This window comes from Neovison vison, chromosome 1 (genome assembly GCF_020171115.1).
Source record: "Neovison vison isolate M4711 chromosome 1, ASM_NN_V1, whole genome shotgun sequence".
NCBI classification, from domain to species: Eukaryota; Metazoa; Chordata; class Mammalia; order Carnivora; family Mustelidae; genus Neogale; species Neogale vison.
This window is the reverse complement of record NC_058091.1, coordinates 179215145-179239766: the sequence shown is the minus strand read 5'-3', so window position 1 is coordinate 179239766 and position 24622 is coordinate 179215145. Positions and strand designations below refer to the sequence as shown.

Sequence of the window (24622 nt, the reverse complement as noted above, 5' to 3'; positions counted from 1 at the left end):
TCTTCTGGGACCACAAAGAATATCTTGAAGTGGAAAATGATTTAGACTCCATTTATTTAATCCATATATTAATTCCCTGAGCAAGTATTTCTTAAACATTCTCCCAAATACTGAAGATTATGCAAGGGTACCTCTACTCTTGTTAACTCTTAGCTTCATTCCGGAGCTTCTAAAACAAAGCTAAGTATACCATTCTGTCTCTGTGGCCTTATAATGTGTGTGGCTTCCCCAGCCCTCCCAGCATACCCCACTAGAACAAGGAACAGGCCTTATTCAAAGGTTCTGATTTACTCTGCCTTATTTTGAGCTCTTCTAAAGCTGCATTTCAAAAATTTCTACTCCGGTTCTACCATCCAAGCTGCCAAGTTCAAATCTCCTCTTATCAAACAATCTCTATTAAGCATGACATGATTTTTTTTAATTATTAACACACAATTTCCCATAGATGAGGAAAGGCACGCGTAAGTAAATCTGCTTCGCTGTATTTCATACAAGCCAACTCGTTGCCAGGAGAAATACCATGAATCTAACATGCACAGTCAATCAAGCTATTTACATAATATACCTTTGAGCATAATAACACCATGAGAAAAATCAGCAAAGAGACAAGAACTTTGTTTTCTCAAAAACTCCCTTAAATGGCTTCAAAGTGTCTCAAAATTACATAGCTCTACTTTACTCATGATGGCTAAATTCCATAAACAGCATTACATTTTATTGAGTAAATTTAACACGTAATCTACAATTTGAACGAAAATACTTCAGCTCTATCATGCAACATAATTTTACCTTAAAATATGACTCAGCAAAAATTTCTGAGGGGAAAAAAGAAAAAATAACTCTAAATGACTCGTCAAGATACATACTGTTCTATGAATCAATGAGTGTACAAACTTCTTAGGTAAGTATTAAGAATATATTTCAATACCAATTTCATGTCACTGAAGTATAAAATCAAGAGTTATAAATTTTCCTAAAAAATCAAGAAAGTAAAGCAAACACTGTAAAGGTCAAACTAGAATTTCATTTCCCAGGACAAGTTTGGGCAAACAAAATTAAGTTGTTAGGCGTCAGGAAACGTTGCGACCAACGAACAGGAGCTGGGGAGTACCCCAAGCAGCAACAAAACCAAACCACCCCAGCCAGTATGAATATGAGAGGCAAGACCACCCGGTAGAGGATTTATGGAAGGGGAGATGAAGGAAAAGAAGGTGAGACAGAAGAGAAAGGCAGAAAGAAGGCTTAGAAGAAAGAGTAATGAGGTGTTACATCATTATCCATGCCTCTTGATCACAGTACCTGGCTACTTAATTGCAGGAATGTAAATCAACTAAGAGGCAGGAGCAAGCTTTGTACTTGGTCTTACATCCAGTGAAGTTTCAACTGTAAACTCACACTGCACCCAGTCTGACTTGTTCTAAAATTCTTTGTGAGACTACTATAAAGAGCCATTCATGTGAATTTATGGAAGTTAGTTCTGATCACTTCCAATATCACTGAATCTCAGGGCAGCTTATTAGCACCCCTCATCTTCAAGACAAGTGTATCTATTCCCAACAAAAGCTGAAGAGTGGGCAAAAATACAAAATTCATATATTATTTGAAAATACAATCTCACCCTTAGTCTCCTAAAATTGATTTTAAAAGAGTACATCTGCTCTGCTCTGTTTCACATGAGCCAGGAGAATTACCATGAACCTAACATGCACATTCAATCAAGCTATTTACATAACATACCTTTGAGTATTAATAATGCCATGGAAAGATCAGCACAGGGACAAAAACTGTTTCAGTTTTCTCAAAAACCCCCTTACTTTAATGGCTTCAAAGTGTCTTCATTTTCTATTTCAGCCTTCTATTTAAGTGATAAAACATTCATTAATTTAAGTCACAGAACAGTATCAAGTCTAACAAACACTTTTGAAGACTGCTTAGTACTTTATACCAAGTGTGGAAGTACTTCAGTTCCTTAGAGTTGGGCGACAAGTAAACATTATCATTAAAAGAAATAATATCATGATGTTTCTTTCCATTTTTCAGGTCTGGGAAGGATTAGAACAAAACAATTAACTTTCTGATTAGGAAATTTGAACTCTACAGATATGCTTAAGAAAACTTAAAATCTGACTAGATATACTATACAGAATTATCACACAGGATATGTTCTTTTCCAAGGAAGTTTTACTTTAAGGTGCTCTTAACCTTTACCATAAATGCCTTCACTCTCAGCTCTGCAGTTCTCAACAGGTGCTCTGGAGATACACAGTTGGGATAGGGGTGGCCCATGAGATCCTTTCAGGAGGTCAATGACATCAAAATTATTTTTGTAAAAACACTAAGATGTCATTTACCTTTTTCACTCTCCTCTCACAAGCGAAAAATCGAATTTTTCAGAGGTTACATGACATGTGATATGGCAATGGACTCAACGAAGAAGAAGAAAAGGAGAATCTAGGTATTTTTTAGTAAGCCACACATTAAAGAACTGTACAAATTTGTAAAATAAGGACACTTTTCTCAGATATTTTTTATTTGGAAAATATGGTAAGTTGTAATTGTAAAATGTCAGTGATATTTAAAAATGAATTAATACAGCAACATATTTATATTTCTGTTTTGAGTTCTCATAAGGTAAAATATCAATAGCTACTAACTCACAACAAAAGGTCTCTGGGATCTTCAGAAAGTTTGAAGAGTTAAAAAGGATCCGGATACCCAAAAGTTTGAGAAATGCTGACCCAGCTGTACAGCAAGCTCTAATGTGAACAAGCAGGTGCACTGAGTTCCAGACTTGGCCAACAGTGGTTCCATTACATTCCAGCCCCCACACTTAGTAATAAAATTCTACCATAACCCCAAATGAAATAAAGCCACCTCACTGTAAAAAGAAAAAATGAAAAACAAAAAACAGTCCTTTCTGTGATAATTCTATTTACACATTGAGATTATTCTAAACTTCAGAGAACATTAAAAAAATAACAACACCTACAAATAAGTATTGTTCACTATATTGAATATTGAATATTACATGAATAAAGAATATTGTATGAATATCAAATAAAATTATATTCATTATGTAATGTTCTATTATTCATTACTTAGTTAGTATTCTCTGGGCCTAATTAATTAAGGAAAAAAATAAATCCTCTGTATCATTTTTACCCCCAACCTTCTAGTTTGCAAATGTTTTTCTCACAATGGGATACTTGATATTTAAATCAAAAATTAAAACAAAATATGAAATCATACTGTTTTTAACGACCTTAAACTTTGAATCTTTTTACTATTACATAGAGAAATTTTAAAATGATGCTGCATTTTAGAAAATTAAATCCATAACCATTTAGTCCTACTCTATTCAAAGGTATTTTTTAAATTTAAGATTCTTATGTGATTAATTTCTCACTAAAAATACTATAATTTCCACATCACATACAACTAATCTAGTATCTGCACCATATAAACCAAACTAAAACCACTGTTAACCCTTCCTTCTTATACTGATAACGTACAGCATTCTTTAAATGTACACATTTTCCATCAACTATAAGGGCTTCAACACAAAAACTTTGTATACTTTTATCAAAAGTAGCAACATACTTATGTATTAAGAGCTCAACATTCCGTAAGTGACAGAAATTCCCATACAGAGAGGCCTCCATAAGGAATGAGGAATATTATGTATACTTAAGAGGACTTCTAAAAGCAATTCAGCTAAGAGAGAAAAGGGAACTCTCGGAGCTGCTACATCAACTGTTGGTTATCTGAGCTGAGATTAAGTCTACACTAACCACTGGCTCACCCATACAATATTCTTTATTATGTTTGTTAATACCAAAATACAATAGGTGACATCCTAATTAATATATTCACTTCACATTAATAGTTTTTACAGTATTTTCTCTGTTTTCTCAAATAGACAGAAAGAGTAGATACATGGAAAGAGTAGAATTTCTTAAATTTCTTCAACACAGAAAATCTCTAATCAGGCTTCTCTATGAATAAATGAAACTTCAGATATTAACAAATGGATATAGCCAGGTTAAAAAGCTTTGTACTGTTACAACCTTTCTTTTAGTAAATAGTACGATCAAATTTCCATACATTATGGAATCACCCACACACATTCAGCTAGCAAACAGACCAAAACTGCCTTGAAAAGATGTGAAAATGGAGGCATCTGTAAAACACAGAGGCAACAACTAAATCCTGACTTTTTAACAAGACACAAACCAAGAAGGCAGAGGGGTCAGTACACGGCAGGGAGAGGAGCTCTTTTAACAGCCCCTGAAAGACAATACTATGAATAGGTATGATTTCTGAAAGAGCCACTGCAGCTATTATCAAATTATTGTTTAGAACTACATAGTTCAGAGCACATCAAAAAGCCAAGGCATGGACTTAGAAACAATGATTTAACATATGCATGGTCTCAAACAGGGTGTTTAATATCACTCCTATAGCTGCAGATTTCCAACAACAGTAATTTATAACAGAAAAAAGATTATTCTACTTCCTTTGGTAAGCAATAATTTATGACAAAGAAAGGTTGTTTTAATCTCTGAGAGAAAGATTATCAGCTAATAAAGAGATTCTAAGGAATAAATAATTGCCCCCAACAGAGGGGCCTTTGAAAACCATTTGATGTGAAGAATTAACATAAAGAAAGAATACTCAGAATCACTGATCTTCAGAGAAAATTACCCCATAAATTTCAAAACATAGTCCCTGCACTCTCATCAAGTATCAACAATTCAGGTAAATAAAAAACCACATTATTCTAATAATTAAACCCTATCTTCTCTAGAAAGTTATTATTTTTAGATGGCTGAACTGTACAGTTCAGTTAATTAGATAACTATCTGGCTATCTCCTAGGTTTATCATTTCCATTATTTCAAAAAATACGTATCATTGATTTTTTTTCCTTCTACTTCCCGATTCCTAAAATGAGGAATTAAATTTGCCTAATTAGAGAATAATACACAAATGAAATAAGTTAAAACAAATAAAATTTTTGAAATGGTACAGCTATGCCTCTGTGTCAGAAATGAAATAAATTAAAATTATAATACTATAACAATCTTTATAATACTGATATATCAAACTTTCAAAACCCATCACAGAAGTTTTTAAAAAACACTATAGGAAATTCTGGGAATTCTGTATCACAACTTCACATCTAGTAAAAGAAAACAGTCCCTCTCATTTAAGAATTTATCAGTTCAATCATCTACCAAGGAACTGCAATTGTCAAGCATTCTGCTCAGTTTCAAAGATAAAAAGGCAAATATATCATTTTATTTGCCTCAAAGAGTTCAACTGTTAGTGGAGGGGAAAAACATAAGCAAACAATAATGAAATATAGTATGATACATGAAAAGCAAAGATATATTCAAATTAATATCAGGTCAAAGAAGAAGCATTTTTGTAGAGAGTGGAAAACAATGTCAGGAAATGCACTGCAAAAGAGGTGATATTTAGCTAGGGCCTGAAGAAACAAATTTGTTGAGAAAGAAAGACATTCCCAAAGGAGAATACATACAGATGAAAATACAAAGATCTTTTCAAGGAACAGTAAATTGAGAGCAACCAGAAAAGTGAGTTCCCAGAAAGACAAAGAAATTTTATGCTAAATGGTAGGACAGAACTCTGTGTTCATCCTAACTGGCCAAAATCAAAAGATAATCCAAAAAAAGCAAACAGGCCTTTGAGAAGAGAAAAAAATCACTGAAAAAGTAAGGAGAAAAGAAGGGAGGGAACAAAATTCTAAGTATACAGAATTTCTCATTCCACTAGGGACAAAAATTAATAACTAAATTTTAAGAATGGAGGCAAGAGGTAAAGAATTGGAAGTTACGGAGCGCCTGGGTGGCTCAGTGGGTTAAAGCCTCTGCCTTCAGCTCAGGTCATGATCCCAGCGTCCTGGGATGGAGCCTCACATGGGGCTCTTTGCTTGGCAGGGAGCTTGCTCCCCCCACCCCCTTCTCTCTCTGCCTGCCCCTCTGCCTACTTGTGATCTCTATCAAATAAATAAATAAAATCTTAAAAAAAAAAAAAAACAGAACTGGAAGTTATCCTTATTTAGACACCAATTTCATCTTTTTCTCCCTCCTCCAGTTTCAAAAAATTCAAGATCTTAAGATGAAAGCCACATACGAAAAACAGGAGGAGGAAGCTAAAGGGAGCCGATGCCTTACTTTTGAGCAACTATATCAACCCTACAATGGTCTGTCTACCTGAGAACTCCTTGTTTATTTTTCCTCACAAAACATCCCTTCACTTGTGTAACTACTGCTGTCGTGATTCCTGTTACTGACAAAGTCATTCGTGCCCAACGCCAAGGTCAGTGTGGTTTTATCTCTTTTCCTCTTCTCAAGTCACACACTACTCTCCCCTGGGGGATCCCAGCCATTCCCTTCGTCTTAGAAACCACCTATGTGCTGATGACTCCCAAATCTAGATCTTCTTTGACTCAGTAAATGCTGACTGGATATGACAAAACAAGACTATTCAAAATATCACATCTTCGCTATCACAGAACGTGATCTTGGTATCAAACACAGTATTATTATAATCCTACGGAAAGCTAAGTAGTAAGAGAGAGCCAATCCCTCATCTAAGCACTAAAGCTATACAGTCCCACTGTCTGTAAAGAACAGATTCAATGAACAAATGAGAGAGAAAACAGGGAAAAAACTGGTTAGTTAGAGAAAGAGAACAAGAGATATAAGGACTTACTGGAGGTTCAAAACCCAGACAGGCAGAACTAGAGAAATTATGTATATTTTCAGAGACAGTCCAATAAATAATTTTAAATATTTTCAAATCTGTTTTTTAAATTTTTTTTAATTTATTTACTTGATAGAGCACAAGTAGGCAGAGCGGCAAGCAGAGGGTGAGGGAGAAGCAGACTCCCCACTGAGCAAGAAACCCAAGGCAGGACTTGATCCCAGAACTCTGGGATCATGACCTGAGCCGAAGTCAGATGATTAATGACTGAGCCACCCAGGCACCCCAAAATAAATCCATCTCTTAATTTTTGTTTTTACTGTGGTCAGGCATACATGATAGAAAATGTGTTATTTTAATCATCTGTCTGCGTGCAGATCAATGGCACGAGGCAAATATTCACACTGCTGTGCACCCGGCACCACAACTCAACTCCAGAACGCTTTCATCACTTCATACTGAAACTCCATACCCATGAAATAATATTTTCCCATTTCCCTATCCCCTCAGGCCCTGGCAACCACCATTCTGCTGCCTGTCTCTGTGAATCTGACTACTCTCGGTACCTCAAATAAGTGGAATTACATAGTATTTGTCCTACTGTGACAGGCTTATTTTAGTTAGCAAAATGTCCCCAAGGCTCACCTATATTGTACCATGTTTCCAAATTCCCTTCTTCTTTAAGACTGAGTAATATTTCAGGGTACCTGGGTGACTCAGTCAGTTAAACATCTGGAGTCCCAGGATCAAGCCCTACATCTGGCTCCACGCTCAGCAGGGAGTTTGCTTCTCCCTCTGACCCTCCCCTTTCTCGTGCTCTCTAAATAAATAAACAAATAAATAAAATCTTAAGAAAAAAGACTGAATATTTCATTGTATGTATAGATCGCATTGTTTATCTGTTCATCCACTGATGGACACTTAGGTTGTTTCCACCTTTTACTGCAAATCATGCTGCTCTGAACATAGCTGTATAGATATCTGTTAGCAGGCAATCTTTGGTACAGATAATAAGCGGGACTGCTGCATCAAATGGTAATTATAGGTTTGATTTTTTTTTTTTGGAGGAACTGTTTTCCACAACATCTGCAGCTGTACCATTTTACTATCCCCTCAGCAATGCACGAAGATTTTTATTTTTCCACATTCATATCAACACTTGTTGACTGGTTGCTGCTGTTTTTCATTTGTCTCAAAACAGCCATTCTATGGGTATGAAGTGGTGTATCTCTGTAGTTTTGATTTACATTTCCCTAATGATGACTAATACTGAGCATCCTTTCAGGTGCTTATTGGCCATCTGCATATATTTGGAGAAAAGTCTACTCAAACCCTTTGCCCACTTTTGAAGTGGACTGCCTGTTTTCTCGTTGAGTTTTAGGGGTTTGTTAAATAGTGTAGCTATTGATTAATTATACCTATTTTTAAAGGGAACACTAACAAGCAAACTGCTACTTAAATAAAACTTAAAGTACCTTAAGAGAGTTAAAGCTAAATTACTTTGAATGGCTCATTTATAACTAAGAGTACTCTGAAAAAATCCAACTTTTTTTTTTTTTTTTTTTTTTTTTTTTAAGCAGGCTCCATTCTGACTGTGAGGCTTGAACTCAGGACCTTGAGATCAAAAGTCACATGCTCTACTGACTGAGCCAGCCAGCATCCCCAAAATCAAACTATTTTAAAAATCATCAGTCCCTCCCCAAACAACTAAAGTCTTTTCTACAAAGATCACATGGGCACTCACAAATGTTTCCAACATTCATGACTGATTAAAAATACTATGTAGTAACCTAAACTGACATGATTCACATAAAATACTCAAAACTATTCACACTGGAAAGCTTCATGCAATACCATTCATATTTCGATCTGTGTAAATGCTACGCCACGGAGCACAGGGGGATCATCTGATATATATGGAGTGTCTTCTACACGGTGTCACTTGCAGCCCTATGGCATTCAAGGATAAAGATGTAGGCTTCATTTCTATTATTACTCTGACATAATCTTTAAAGTTAAAAAAGGCAAAGAATACAATAATAAAATTAAGTGTACCTTTGGTGTTTAATTCAATGTCTCCCTAAACTCTAAACTGACTTATTCATTCTTCTCTAATTAAAGTGTTCAACCCGATTTTTTGAAATGATAGCTTTACTATGTAAGTAATGATTGATCTGTTGTCTTTAAATCGCCCCAGCATCCAATTTTCCTTCTGATTAACACCTCAGTTTCCCAATAGGCAACCACCTTACCCCATTCTCAGTCCCGGAGTTTCAGGTAGCTACTGAGATGAGCAAAAGACCTAAGTTTGGGCAATCAAATTCATAGCAATTAAAACAAGGAAAGATATGGGACATAAAATAATACAGTAAGATTTGGTCCTAGAACTTTTGCAAGAATTTTCGGGAAAGACATGACATTATAGAGATGCCTCGGTGGCTCACTCAGCTAAGCACTGCCTTTGGCTCAGATCATGATTCTGAAGTCCTGAGATGGAGTCCCACACCAGGTTCCCTGCTCAGCAGGAAGCCTGCTTCTCTCTCTCCCTCTGCCACTCGCCCTGCTTATGCTCACTCTCTCCCTCTCTCTTTCTCTCTCTGTCAAATAAATAAAATATTTGAAAAGAAAAGAGAAGAAATGACATTATAATTGCTAAGTTCAGCTACTGGTAACCACCTCTGCCATCTCATAAAAAGGGCCAACCAGAAAATGAAGCTTACACACACACACACACACACACACACACACACAGAGAGGCAGAGCACATAAACAAATTCAAGAATGTCCCTCATGGCAGTATTTGAAATCCTGGATACAATAATGTCTTATAAATAGGTGCCTTCTCTGAATTTCCAGGAGATGAGCCAATAAACTACCCCCCCAACTTAGTTTCTTAGGGCTTTCTATCACTTGCTACTTCTAACTAACATGTATGGTTTCACATATAATTGGTTTTATTCCCCCATCCTTTAAATCTCAGTTGTCAATGATAATTTTGGTAACTCCTGGAGGGCTATCTGTATCAGACTTAGATGTGCATTATAAGAAGCCTACAGTGATAAAGAACATTAATACAAAATGTCAATTTATTGTCCCCACAGTGACTACTCATTTGGAAAATATGCTGTTAGGAAAAAAAGAAGTGCAAATTAATAATGCATTAAGTGCTCAATTCTATGAATTAGAATATAAACATGTACTTACAAAAAGACACATGAAAAAACTTTATTTTATTAAACCTGGGGAAACAAAATATTCCTACCTGATAAGAAACTACACATAAAAAATCATTACAGTTAGCAGAACAGAAGTAAACAAAAAGCATAGCTGTGAGAGGCTTCCACATAAAGGCAATGCAACATACTATAAGAAATTTTCTCGTTAGTTTTTTTTTCCAATGGCCAAAAATATCCGTTCTCACTAATTTTAGAGTTTACATAAAAATACACCTCTACTTTAAAAAAAAAAAAAAAACCTGTATTAACTTCCTACAGTCACTGCAATTACTGCACACTTGTTGCTCAAAACAGCAATTTATTTTGTCACAGATCTGGAGGCCAGAAATCTGAAATCAGTCTCATCAGATTAAATCAAGGTGTTGGCAAGGGTATGTTTCCGCTGAAGGTTCAAAGGGAGAATCCTAGAAGCCTCTTCCAGGTTTTGTGACTGCTAGCATTCCCTACTTATGCTCTATCACTCCAGTCTCTGAGTTTGTAGCCATTTTGCCTTCTCCTTTCTGTGTATTAAATACCCCTCTGCCCCTCTTCTACAAGGACATTTGTGGCTGTGTTTAGGGGATACCCAGATAATCCAGAATAATCTACCCATCACAAGATCTTTAACTTCATCACACCTGCAAAGGTAAATTTACAAGTTCCAAGGATTATGATATAGATATCTTTTACGGGGCCATTTTTCAGCCTACCACTATGTCATAGGTCATTTCAACAACTATAATACCACCAAAAAGGCTAAGGCTATAGAAGTCATATGCATCTTGTATTCTCACATTAAAAAATTTTTTTTTTAAGATTTTATTTATTTATTTGAGAGAGAGAGACAGTGAGAGAGAGAATGAACGAGGAGAAGGTCAGAGAGCGAAGCAGACTCCCCATGGAGCTGGGAGCCTGATGCGGGACTCGATCCCGGGACTCCAGGATCACGCCCTGAGCCGGAGGCTGTCGTCTAACCAACTGAGCCACCCAGGCGTCCCTCACATTAAATTTTTTTCACGATGTTCTCTATTTATATTAGCAGCAATGCAGTAAGCTCCAAAAACTGTCATAATTAAAATAAAAGGAGGGACGCCTGAGTGGTTCCATTGGTTAAGCAACTGCCTTCAGCTCAGGTCATGATCCCAGGGTCCTGGAATCAAGTCCCCTATCAGGCTCCCTGCTCAGCAGAGAGCCTACTTTTTCCTCTGCCTGCCTCTCTCTCTCTCTCTCTCTGATATACAAATAAATAAAATCTTGAAAACAGTAAAATGAAAACATTAAGAATCTAGTGAAAAAAAGTCTTATAAGCATAGCCTTAAGAAATTATTCATTTTAACCAAATTTAAAATACTATTCTTTGAAACCAAAGAGTTATGATAACAATTCATTTTATTACAAATGTAAAAAATAATATTCGACTTTACCTCCAGATCCTAACTGTTTGTAGAATCTGTATTCCAAATGTAGCTGTGGTGCTCTGGATTTCATGGGCTCCTAATTAAAAAATAAACAAAAATAACAAAAAAATATTTAAATTATTAAAACATCACTAGGCCCCAATCCCAAATGTTATAAATCTTGGTGCCAACTCTTGCATAATTTAATATTCTAGAAGGCATCTTTCCCTAAGGTTAGATCCAAATAAAAATCAACTTTACATTTAAGTAAAAACAACTGATACCATAAATGTACATAATGTCAACTGGCTAATAGAAGAAGCAGAAGCAATAAGGAAATCTATATGTCTGACTCTTTGACCCTGAAGAAAATTATACTCCAAACATTCATGACTAGGGAAAATGGTGGCTCTTACTCTTTTTCTCCCATTCCCAAGAAGTGACCTCTGAACTGTGTATTTCTCATGTAAAGGTTCTAGGTTAAAGGGAAGTCACAGACAAGTGAGAAAGAACAAAGAAGAAAATTTTGACAGAAGCAAGATTTTTTTAAAAAAGTTTAACTAGGGTATATCTTGCAATAAAACACAGAGTTCGTTAAGTATTAAACCCATGAGGGGCGCCTGGGTGGCTCAGTGGGTTAAGCCGCTGCCTTCGGCTCGGGTCATGATCTCAGGGTCCTGGGATCGAGTCCCGCATCGGGCTCTCTGCTCAGCAGGGAGCCTGCTTCCCTCTCTCTCTCTCTCTGCCTGCCTCTCCATCTGCTTGTGATTTCTCTCTATCAAATAAATAAATAAAATCTTTAAAAAAAAAAAAAAGTATTAAACCCATGAGTTTAGGTAACTACATATACTCCCACAACCACCACCTCAAAAAACCTTTAGAACATTTCCATCATCCTTCCCTCAGAGGTGGTTACTTGTTGACTTTTATCACCTTTGGATGAGTTTCACCTGTTGTCGGTTTTCATATAAATGACATTACACAGTCTATGTTCTATACGTGTGTGGCTGGCTTTTTTCACTCAACATAATGTTTTTAAGAGTTATACACACAGAGAGAGAAACAACATAAACAAAAGCAAAAGACACTCTAGATATAAGTAATAAGCAATAAATGTGTGAAAATATCTGCAGAAAGCAGGAAACTATTTAACAAAGTAACAGGCAATCTGTAGAAGATCCAGATTGTATAAGTATACAATGTAACAATATTTAAACAGTAAATATTTAAACAAAACCAACAGAACTTCAAAATTTTTTTAAGACTTCTATAAGTGAACTTGCAAACTCAGTCTGCCAACAAGTTAACACAACAGAAGAGAGAATTTGGAAACTGGAAGATATATGGAAGAATGTCCACAGAACTAGAAAATGATGTAGAATGCCTCTAAAGAAATTATACGGAATGAATGCATTATGAAAGAACAAAAATGGAAAACATAGTAGGAAAAAAAGATCAGACACCTAGACAATACACCGAGAAAGTCTAATAGACATTTGATAAGAGTCTCAGGACAACAGGAGGAAAAAAAGTGAGCAGAAGCAACAACTGAAGAAGTAATTGCTATGAATCTTCAAGAACCAATTAAAGACAACAAACCACAGACTCAGGAGGAATATAGATCCCAAACAAAAGAACTAAAAACAAATCTATACCAAGATCTATCATAATGAAAACTCTAACCCATGACAAAGGCTTCAGATAAGAAGTGAGTAAAATCCCAGGGGAACAATTACAGTCATAAACATAATTGTGAGAGAAAACAATGAGCTTAGCTCCCGAGAGGCAGGACAGAATAGTTAAAAGAACAGACACTAAAACTACACTGTTCTGAGTTTGAATCCTAAATTTGCTATGTACTAGCTGAGTGGTTTTGGCAAATTACTTAACCTTTTTGTACTTCTCAGTTTCCTCCTCTACTAAAGAGGGATAAAACTTTATCCTCATCATTATATACACATTCATTAACTGTTTATATTTTATATATATATATATACATTTACATACATGACTTAAAACAGTGCCTTCCATATAGTGAGTGCTGTAATACCTATAAATTCTTCACTTAACTCTACAGAAAATGTAATGAAAGATGCAATCACCAGTGAAATTAAATACACAACTTACTCACTCACTAAAACTCCCTAGATAAAAACAGAAACTCCCATCTAATTTAGGTGAGTCAGTTCAGCTTGATTCCAGTACTTTACTAGCAGTAAAATTTTATTACACCACCATATAACAAAAGTTTAATAGGCTGACATTTTCATTATTCATGAACACCAGGCTATTAGATGAATGCAAACAACAACAGATGAGGGTACCAGCTGAGGTCAGATTAACAAATTACCCAGAAACAAACTACCAATCTGAACTAGGATAACATTAAGTAAATGTGAAAACCTTTCTAAGAGACAGAACTGAAAGTGGTCACTGAAATCTGCTCTCTGAACATCACTATTATCAAAATGCCCCTATTTGTAACTAAAAAATAGAAATCAGATGGCACTGAAGGTAGACAGACATAATATTTTCAAGTGATTGCTTTTAAGGCAGGTCCTGAACAAAATATATATTTTGTATGTAAGATATACAAAACAAATATTTTGTATATAAAAATATTTAATAAACTAAGTACCAAACGATGGTCCAGTAGTTTATGTGAAATGCCTTCTGTCCTACCAAGCTATTTTCCTGTCCTACCAATCTATTTTTTGGGTGAATTCAAGGCAAAGGTGCCTCTATACCATACTTAAGCCTCAAAGTATTAGACACAGATCCAAAAAAATTGCCAGTTTCGCAAGGAAACCACAATTATTATATGTAGCACTGAGCACTGTGCTTTATAAAAAAGGGCAAATCAGAGCAGAGGGAGATTGTTCAAAAAATAAAAGGAAAATAATAACTTAGGGGATAGTGATACATAATAAAGATAAAACTAAAAAGAGTTGTACACACATGTGTATATGTAAGACTGAGAGATGACATACTAAACGTTTACTAAGGCGTCAGGGAGCAAGCAGGGTAATCAAGTCCCGAACCTGAGAATAACAAGACCTAAGAGTTACCAATTAATGCCTGAAACAGACAAGGGCAGGTGAGCCTAGAAGAGTGGCTCCTGCTTTGACACCGTGGTTGATGCGCCACAGCGTTATCAGTTCACCATCACAGCTCCTGGGAGCTGCTCACCACCGGTTGCTAGAGCAGTAACACTGAATATGGGTGTTGCCACATTCCTATCCTTGCGTGCCACCCCCATTCCCAACACCACACAATGTCTAGATCCTAGGCTGCTGGCCTAGAACATGGAAAAAGGAAGAATTCCAAAGACATGAAAAAGTCAGCAATGCCCTTTTAGACACTGTCCAATGCCTGCAACCTCAGCCTCCTTCTGTGATTCATACAAACTCATGTCCCTTGTTCAGATTTCATGATCAGAAGAAAATCCTGTCATTTTAACTTGCTTTCTATGCAGATCGGCCTACAGGAAGCAAACATGTTTACAATGATTTGGGGATTCTGGGCGTGTTAATAATAGTAAAATACCTCACTTTAAATTAGAAGTTAATTCTTCCAAATATTTATATCTCTGAGAGCTTGACTGATGGTGTGAACTGATGGTTAATGTAAACCCACTTTTAGTTGCCAGTGACAAGCTTAACAGATGACCTAACCAGATTTGTTGCCATAAAGCCAAAGAGAGACCTTAACACTAAGGTGAACTCATCTAGGCAAAAAATACCAAAGCACATGTCTGCCCGCCAGTCTCTCCTGGTGGAATCAGAACCCTATTGGGCATCTTTACTTCCCCGTGAAAATAAACAGCCTTGTTACAGCCAAACTTTGCCTACAATCACAGAGACACTTAAAATTAAGTAGTACAAGTTTTCTATCTTATCTCCAAAGTTTTTCTATTTCTCTGCTGCCTCTTCTTCTGATAGTCTCTCCTTATATATTAATCTCACATTACCCTAATAACAGTGGTTCTTTTGGCAGAAGCAAGATTGACAATGGCAAGAGGACTGGAAAAACCAAGCCGTGCTTAACCTCAGGGAAATCTGGCTGGCAAGTCAGAGAGAAAAGTTGTGCCTGAAGAAAGTTGGGTCTCATAAAAATTCCCAGATCCCAATTCCTCCAGAGAAAAGCTGCCTCACAGCTATCATAGTTGGCACAGTTAAGACCACAGAAAGGTCCCATGGGACTTTGCTTTCCCTGCTATCCTCCACTCACATCAATAATTTCTGAATCCCTGAAGGTCAAACAAGAGCCAGTATTATCATATAGAAAAGATCGGTAGAAAAAGAGATTTTGGAAGCTACCTGGAAATATATTTTCAAAGAATGTAATCCTGAATACTAAGGACACTTCTGTCCAAATGCTTGACTCATTAAGAGAAATTTTGTTTTCTAGTTTCTCAACAGTTAAAAATGCCAATGTGCCAGCTTCTTTAAATGAAAAACTGTGCCAAAACTCGAAAATGAAATTCTAAATTGCTATCAAAATAAAGGGACTGCGTTCTCGTGGCATAAAAACACAGACATCTATACATTATCACATACTTGAGGGGCGTGCTTATGCCTGCAGCTTAATGACAGAAAATTCAGCTATGCATATCATTTTCCCAGGAAACATTCAAATTACAAATGATATGAAAACAGAAAAGTAAGTAAAATATAAACTAGTCATCAAAGACAAAACAGGAAAATTAGAAACGTGAACTTACCAGTTTAATTGCCACATATTCATTTGTATATAAATTTTTCCCTTGAAAAAGAAAGAAAAAATGTCAGATTCTACCAGTAATTAATTCTTAGAAATATATTATGTAAAACTCTACTCTGGGTGAAAAAAAAAAAAAAAAGCACATAATCTATCTACATAAAGCAAAGGGGGGCACTGGGGTGGCTTAGGTAAGCATCCAACTCTTGAGGGTCCTATGATCTTGGGCTCCTCACTCAGTGGGCCATATCCTTGATATTCTCCCTATCCCTCACCCTCCTGTGCATGCACAAGCGTTTCTCTCTCTCTCTCTCTCAAAAAACTCTTTAAATAAAGCAAAGGTCTTCATTCACATCCAACTATGTAGCAAAAACCTCAATGACAAGGAAATCTTACATTTATCGATTCAATGACGTATTTAGCATTTCACCTGGATTCAGAATAGAAGGTGATACTAATAAATACATTAGCCCCCTTACAAAAAAGGAAAGATTATTATTTTGCTGGAACACTGCACACAACTCAGAAAGTGAATCAATAGTCAAACACATGCTAAAATAAATGTCAAAACCAGAATGCCTATATAAAAAGAAGAATACAAAATTCCTTTTCCAGTCACCAGCTCATTTTAAATCCTTCATTATTATGAAATGTGTTCTCATTAGAGCTCAGATGTAATCCAGTACATACATTAACCCAGAAAAAATCTGGAATATATTAAAAATGAAACAAAGAAAGAAACATTATTCAATAATTGCCTTTGACAAACTAGTTAACTACTTCGAGGGGAACAAGGGTTTTTAACATTTTAGCTTATGACCACATTAAATTCTGAGTATTTTAAAATGTAGATATAGATTATAAAATGAGAAAAAAATATCACCCAATATATAGAAGTCTTTCTGAGCATTTTTAAAAGGTAGAAAAAGTTAAGATTTTATACAGACTGGAAAGCATAAAACATGTTAACCTCTGTATGTTGAAAAAACTTTACCATATACAAAGAACAGGCAAGTAACAAACCAAAATAAAGATTTAATATCTTTGATACATAAATTAATGTTCCTTCACAAGTACAGTAAAAAGAATTTAAAAAAAAAAAAAAGGTGATTTCTGAATTTCCAGCACTGTTTCAATAAGCGTGTCTTATTTCTATTATAAGAAATGCAGAAAAATGATACCTTTTTTTTTTTTTTTTTAAATTTTGATAGTAACCAGCCCTGCTTACATGGCTGCTGAACAGAGAACAGGCAATCATCAATGCTCACACATGGGATTTTCTACCATAATACCTCTAACTTCCTTTTCAACAGTAACTAATGAGTGGGGGTAAAACTAGGCACAATTTCAGTGTCAGAGACCCACAGCAGTGTTTGTTCATACAAATATGATAACACACATCTGAATTTTATCCTTATTTTAATAAAAATGAATGACAAAAAAAGAGATTTTTTTTTTTAAAGCATTTGTACCCATGCTAAATAAATAGCATAAGGCTCCAAAGCCATGAGACCTGGAACAGGGATGGACTCAGTAAGAGTGTACATTCATTCAAGTTATTGGCTGATCCCATCTAAAAAAAAATATATATATACCAAAAAAAAGTAACACATTTTCAGTCACTTCGTTCAACATTTAGAAGTGCCTTTGTCTATACCTTCCAGAATACAGTATGTATGAAATTGCAGGCTTCCTCGAATAAGCACAGAGTAAATCATTTAATGATACAGTGAGGAATTCATCTTGAGGAACTGATGTCTCACAAAGGAATAATTCTGTTTTGAGTTCAAAGAGAGAACTTGTATATCCTCAAGACGTTATCATCTTTTCACAACTACGCATGTGATGCTTAGTCACAGGTACCCAAGGGAAAATATCCACGGGACAAGAAGTGAGGTTAAATACAAAGAACACAGAACCAAAATATACCAAACTCTTCCACAAGTACTGTTTTTTTACTTGCATTTATAAGACCAAAGGTCTACTTTTAGGTCAGAGCAGAAAGCACTAAATCCTTAAAGCATCATCTTTTTTTTGAACACAAAAGATTTTGTTGAACTCTGAGGATTATATTTTTAAACATGAGCAATGTTGAAACAGTACTACCAATGCATCTGTGCTACCTAACAGGCAGAGCCTCACAGTTGGCTTTTAATCAATGTTTGTTTTATGCATGAACAAACAATGACACGCTAAGTATGTCTTTGTGTGTATAGTATGAGAGAGAGGGAGGGAGTGGTATGTGTAGAGGGAATCCAGTTAAGACAAGGCTCCAAGCAGACTGGTCCGATTAACTGATGTTTTAATCCCATTTCAAAGGACATTCCCAGTAGAGCTCTGTGCTATACTGAACTTGAAAACATGGATTTACCAGTTGGGTGGTACTTGGATACTTGGGTACATAGAAACCTATGTTCTACAGAAACTATGTATATGTTTATAGCAGGAATTACTAGTTGCCCACCAATATCCAAGCGCTCCATTCTCTAACAACAGAATGACTCAATTTTAAAGCGGCTGTCCAGCTAGAGACATTTCCAGCCTTTCTTCCAGCTTGGTGTGGCCATGTGATTAAGTTCCAGATATGAGCAGACAGAAGGTTTGTCATTCCTCACTTCCTGAATGATTATGTGTTCTCCTGGCCCATTTTCTTCTTCCTGCTGGCTGGCTGGCTGGCTGGCTGGGAGAGAGCAACCAAAGGGGCAATCACCTTACATACAGAGACTGAAGCCATATACTAAGGATACAGAGGTGCCCTGACGGCCTGAGGGCTCTTCCTCTGCTTTGTGTTACAGAAAACAACAAAAACCTATTTTGCTTACTACCAGTATATTCCAGGATCTCTTTGTAAGAGCATCACAATCTGTTCCTTATTATGACATTTTTCAGTTAAGTTCCATAATATGCTTCAGTTAGTAGCAGTAAAAATCAATAAGCATAAAAATGATGAATGCACTCAAATCTGCATTATTTATTCAAAATATTATCATAAGGCCTGCAGAATTTTCAATAAAACAATTCTTAAAAACAATCAAACAAGAAGAATTATCAACTATATAGAAGAAAAGAAACAACAGTAAGATTAGTTATTGAAACTCCTGTGGCATACTTCATTATGTCAAAAGTTCCAATAACTTATTTCAGAAATAGTGTCCCATAGAGCTATATGTAACAACCTTGTTCTGTGTTCTTTTATGCAGGCAGGGGTAGCCAAGAGAGGGGACATAGAAGAGGCTCAGGAAAACAAAGTTTATTATCCTCACAGACAAGAAGTCACAGGAGAAGTATCACATTTTGGTCAAGTGGTAGGGGACAGAAACAAAGGAAAGGGAGCTTAGACCAAAGGTTTTATTGGAGTTTCTGTAGAAAGCCAAGGCAAGGCAGGATCAACAGTTCAGGATTAACTAGTTTGGGTAATTCTGCGTGGCAAATAATTTAGGATCTTTGGGCTATAAAGGTGGTCTCTCATCTTATACCTAGCCATGGGATGATTAATGAAGACTGCCTCCTAGAACATACAGGCCAGACAAAGGAGGTACAGCTCTGCACCAGTTATTCTGCAGATCAAAGGCATGCTCCCAGGTGAGTCCTTTGCTATCGCTAAGAATTGGCTAGCCCCAGCAGGAGTAGTCTCTCCCCAGGCAGAAAGATTTTTTTAAGGTGTCAAAACATAATAGAAGAAAATATATATATATATCTATACAATAGAACACTGTATTCTACCTGGCTATGTTTGTTCTCATTCAGTTCCTATCAATACTTCCAGGGGTTTCAGTTGGCTATCTAAGCTAGACACAGATCTACAGATAGGAAGAAGGCAAGTCTTACCATCAATACATATAAAAATAAAATACAACCAAAAAATATTAATTCATCATTTTACAATAAATAAATAAAAATGTACTATCAGGGATGCCTGGCTGGCTCAGTCGGTTAAGCATCTGCCCTTGGCTCAAGTCACGAGCCCAGGGTCCTGGGATCGAGACCCATGGGGTCCCTTCCTCAGGGAAGGAGTCTGCTTCTCCCTCTGCCTGCAGCTCACGACTTGTGCTACTTGTGCTCACTCTCTCTGACAAATAAAAAATAAAATCTTTACTATAAATGTACTATCAATTACTTAAGTGTAATTTAGATTATTTACAATGTCTACCTATTCTTTTTAAAATCTCAAAGCATAAAAAAAATCAAATCAAATCTCAAAGCATCTGGACAGCTTTATGCCAAACTTTTTTTTTTTTTTCTTAATAATTACCCATAAGAGAGCAGTTTCAATGGTGCATAATACCTGGGGCATTTGAAATTGGCAGGGGAAAGATATTTGGGGTTGTATGTGGAGGTACAACTTTTATTTAGTGCCCAAGAAGAAGGACATTCTAAACAATATGAAGTATTTGGAACAGTCCTCTACAAAAAAACAGAACTGTCCAGCTCAAAATGTCAAAAGCATCTTTGCTGAAAGTTACTTACCTATAACACGAATACCTTATATTCTTTCTAACCCAATACTAATCACAAACATCTCAGGGTCAAGAATCAAATTTTCAAGACGTGTCTATTACTACTGTTTTAAAGCAAGCACTTTTGGAATCCAAACCAGCTTTTAACATTAGCATGTTTACCCAGGTATATAAAGAATGTGGCTCTGAACAACTTTTTTTTTATACAGAGAAATTATCTGGGGCCCTTAAAAAAGGAGTAAAATGCTGCTTTCTTTAGTATCCTATCAATAAAAATGAATAAAATTATTAAATTAGCTATATAAGTATAAACATTATATTACAAACAACATAAAACAAAATTATAGTGTACAGATCATACATTTAAATAAATATATACAAATATACAATAAATAACGATAGATTAGATACCAATACACAGCCAGGTGGATGACAAACTGATTGATGGACAGGTAGATGGACAGCTGGACTAACAAATCATTTTAATCCTATTCCTGATTATTCAGCAGTATTTTACTTTTTTTCACTATATGTAGCATATACAGGTTCAGTATATGGTACACATAGTTTCTCATATTGCCCTGGTGTAAAGGGTCAGCTAGATTCATTGTGTGTGTATACAAACACATACATGCACAGAGGAATACATACACATAAATGTATTTATAAACATATACACGTAGTCATTTTGAAATTAATTACATAAAACCACTTTTAAATAAAAATGACCAATATACTATAGTCCTACAGTCATAGCCACAAAGAGATAAGAATACAAATACATATATATGAAATATACCTGTAGAGCTAATTTATACATATAAATTTAAATAAAAATACATAGAACATGTCATCAATATAATTTCAAAACAGAACAAATATCTTCATACGATCTTTTAAGGAAGTAGAACAATCATTGTGTTCCTAAAATATGCAGGTACAATGCTGGTCCTTACATTATCATCTAAATTTCATCTCCACAATAAACTACGAAGTAGGAGTAATTCCATTTTAAAGTTGAGGAATCTGCGGCCCCAAGTAGTTCCCTGGCTTATATTTTCCATGATAGAGGGGACAATTTTTTATTTTTCCAGTATTATCAGTGCCAAATCATGCCTCCTACATGACAGACAAAAAGTACGTTTGGAAGGATGAAGGCTGCTAAAAGCTACACAGGTAAATAACCTCGTTTTTCTAATTCTAAAATCAGAAACAGTTTAAGAATTTCAAAACATCTAACTTGGAGTGCCTGCTTGGCTCAGTTGGTTAAGCCTCTGCCTTCGGCTCGGGTCATGATCTCAGGGTCCTGGGATAGACCCCTGCATCAGGCTCTCTGCTCAGCAGGGAGCCTGCTTCCCTGCCTCTCTGCCTACTTGTGATCTGTCAAATAAATAAATACAATCTTTTAAAAAAAAAAAAACCTTACTCAATATCCTTGAGAAAATGAAGTGTAAATCATTCAGCCTTTCAAATAGGTGAGTCCCTACTCAAATGCAAGAGTCTGCCAGGCACATCAATCATAGCTCTTTACAAGTGTATCACTGCGTTTTATTGGCTTGCTTCATGAAAAGACTTAATGCACATTAACAACACAAAATAGTATTAAAATGAAGGACTAACTACAAATTAGGGTGTTTTACAAGATGAAAATAAGAAGTAATTGAATAGATAAACATACAATTGGATTTATTTCTAATAAGTGGGGTTGTATCTAAGGAAAATTATAAAGCTAAGTTTTACCTTTTTACATGGCAAGTTTTCACTCTTGGTGGGCCAGTGATCAAAGAGCCCTCAAGCAACCTCAGTACTAACAGCCATATAACCATGCTGCCCTGTTCTTATTTCTCTTCATTCAGGATAGCCATATTTCTACTTTACTAGCAGTTAAAAGCCTAGATTTTGGTCCCGAGTCTGTCATTAAAATGCTGTGTAACATCTGGCAGGCAACCTTCCCTCACGGAATTTCAACTGCCTTAAATGTAGAGTTAGGAAGTTTAATTAGACCAGTGTTTACCAAACCACCCTGATTACAAAAATAAACTGAATCAGTACTCTGTGTTCCTTGTTAAGAATATAGATTTCTTGGGACGCCTGGGTGGCTCAGTTGGTTGGACGACTGCCTTCGGCTCAGGGCGTGATCCTGGAGTCCCGGGATCGAGTCCCACATCGGGCTCCCAGCTCCATGGGGAGTCTGCTTCGCTCTCTGACCTTCTCCTCGCTCATGCTTTCTCTCACTGTCTCTCTCTCTCAAATAAATAAATAAAATTAAAAAAAAAAAATCTTTAAGAATATAGATTTCTTGAGGTGCCTGGGTAGCTCAGTGAGTTAAGCATTGGACACTGATTTCAGCATAGGTCATAATGTCAGGGCCATGTGATCAAGACCCACCTAGCGCTTCAAGCTAGGCATGCTACCTGCTTAAGAGTCTCTCTCTCCCTAGCCCCATCACTCCCACTGGGTCTCTAAAAGGAAAAAAAAAATCCAGATTACAGAGCCCCAATGTGGAATATACTTGGTTAAATGGTTAGAGAGAGGGTGGTGACAGAATCACAATGTAAATTTTACTGATTTTTTTATTTTTTAGGTTTATTTATCTGAGAGAGAAGGGTGGAAGGGCAGTGGGAGTGAGACAGGGAGCCTTAAGCAGACTCCTCAATGGATGCAGAGCCCAATACAGGGGTTCAATCTCACAACCCTGAAATTATAACCTGAGCAGAAACCAAGAGTTGGATGCTTAACCAACTGGACCACCCAGGCTCCTTAATTTCACTGATTTTTATGCAGCTTCAGTATTTTACCTTGGCTTTAAGCCATACATACCCTCCTAAAGGGGTCAGTTACTACATGTTTTCAAATATGAAAAAAAAAGCCTAAATACCATTCTTAATACACTGCAAATGGCTCCTTATGGGTCCTTTTTTCTTTTCCCACCCTGTTGGATCTTTTTAATTTACTTTCTTTTTTCTCATATTCCAAATGGGTGATCTCAAGTAGACATTCACATACTATTCATATACTATACTATATATACATATATGAATACACATTCATATACTAGGGAACTCCTTACAAATGAAAATACAAGTATGAAAGAAATTTCCAACATTTATATTCTTTAAAATTATCACAACAACAAAACAACTAAACAATATCATTTTCATTAGAAAGTATGTTCAGCTTAAAAAAAAAAAAAAAAGCTTCCAGCATAATGGAATAAACAAAATAGTCTTACCTAATCGTAATTCTCCAAAATTGCCACATCCAATTTTTTTTCCAACTCTAAAGTTAGGTCCAACCATTAAAACTCCAGAGGATGAAGACCCAGTTCCTCGAGTGTTGTGTCCCGACCGACCACTAGGTCGTGCCATTCTATCATCTGATTTGTCCTTGTCTTTCTTTTTATTATCCATATCAAGTTTGCGGTACTCCACTTTGAATTCTTTAATCAAGACAAGCACAATGAAAAAGGGTATTGTGAGAATAGGTACATCACTAGGTTAACTGTACCAGGTGGGTAACTGCTAACATTCAAATTGCAGCAGGTAGTCAGTTAACTGAAGCGTGTTCATCCCATTCGTGAAATTTTTCTCAGTTGTCTTTTCAGCAAAACATGTCTTCAAAATTATCTCTTCAGTGATGTAAGCTGATATTGATAGAGAGCTAGAATGTTAAGAAAAGAAAATTAGTTAACCTGAAGTATTTAAAAACATATTTTGGGGATATTAAAAACATAAGTTCAAGCAATGGATTATTGCTATTTGTTGATTCCCACTTAAATCAAACCACAGTAGACTTAGAGTAACCATTAGCCTCTTCCTATACTTTAATAACAAAGAGATGATAAAAATAAAGAAAATTTATTAAAAATTTAAAATATTTTAAAAATTTGCTATTTCATAAGCCAGTATACATTCACTAACCTAGACCTTACAACTTAAAACCATTTCAGTTTTATCCATAAGTCAATATAAGATTTTCTACTTAAAAGCAAAACAGAGAATATATTTTGAAAATCAGTAGTAGACTTTAGTAAAATTGTCTTCCACATGTCCATACACACATAGGTACATTTTCAAAATCTTTTCAAATATACATTCTCATTT

General features: G+C 35.8%; 1 protein-coding gene across 6 annotated transcripts in view; it reads right to left on the bottom strand.

Annotated features, from left to right (window-relative positions):
- CSNK1G3 (casein kinase 1 gamma 3) overlaps nucleotides 1–24622 on the bottom strand; it is a 112460-nt gene that overhangs the window by 49762 nt on the left and 38076 nt on the right. For all 6 annotated transcript variants that reach the window (XM_044263884.1, XM_044263907.1, XM_044263898.1 and 3 more), the window contains exons 2-4: nucleotides 23752–24179; nucleotides 16067–16107; nucleotides 11371–11440 (exon numbers count right to left, since the gene is read on the bottom strand). In XM_044263884.1, coding sequence (XP_044119819.1) covers nucleotides 11371–11440; nucleotides 16067–16107; nucleotides 23752–23929 — 289 coding nt within the window. In that variant the 5' untranslated portion in view covers nucleotides 23930–24179. The remainder of the gene's footprint in view (nucleotides 1–11370; nucleotides 11441–16066; nucleotides 16108–23751; nucleotides 24180–24622) is intronic.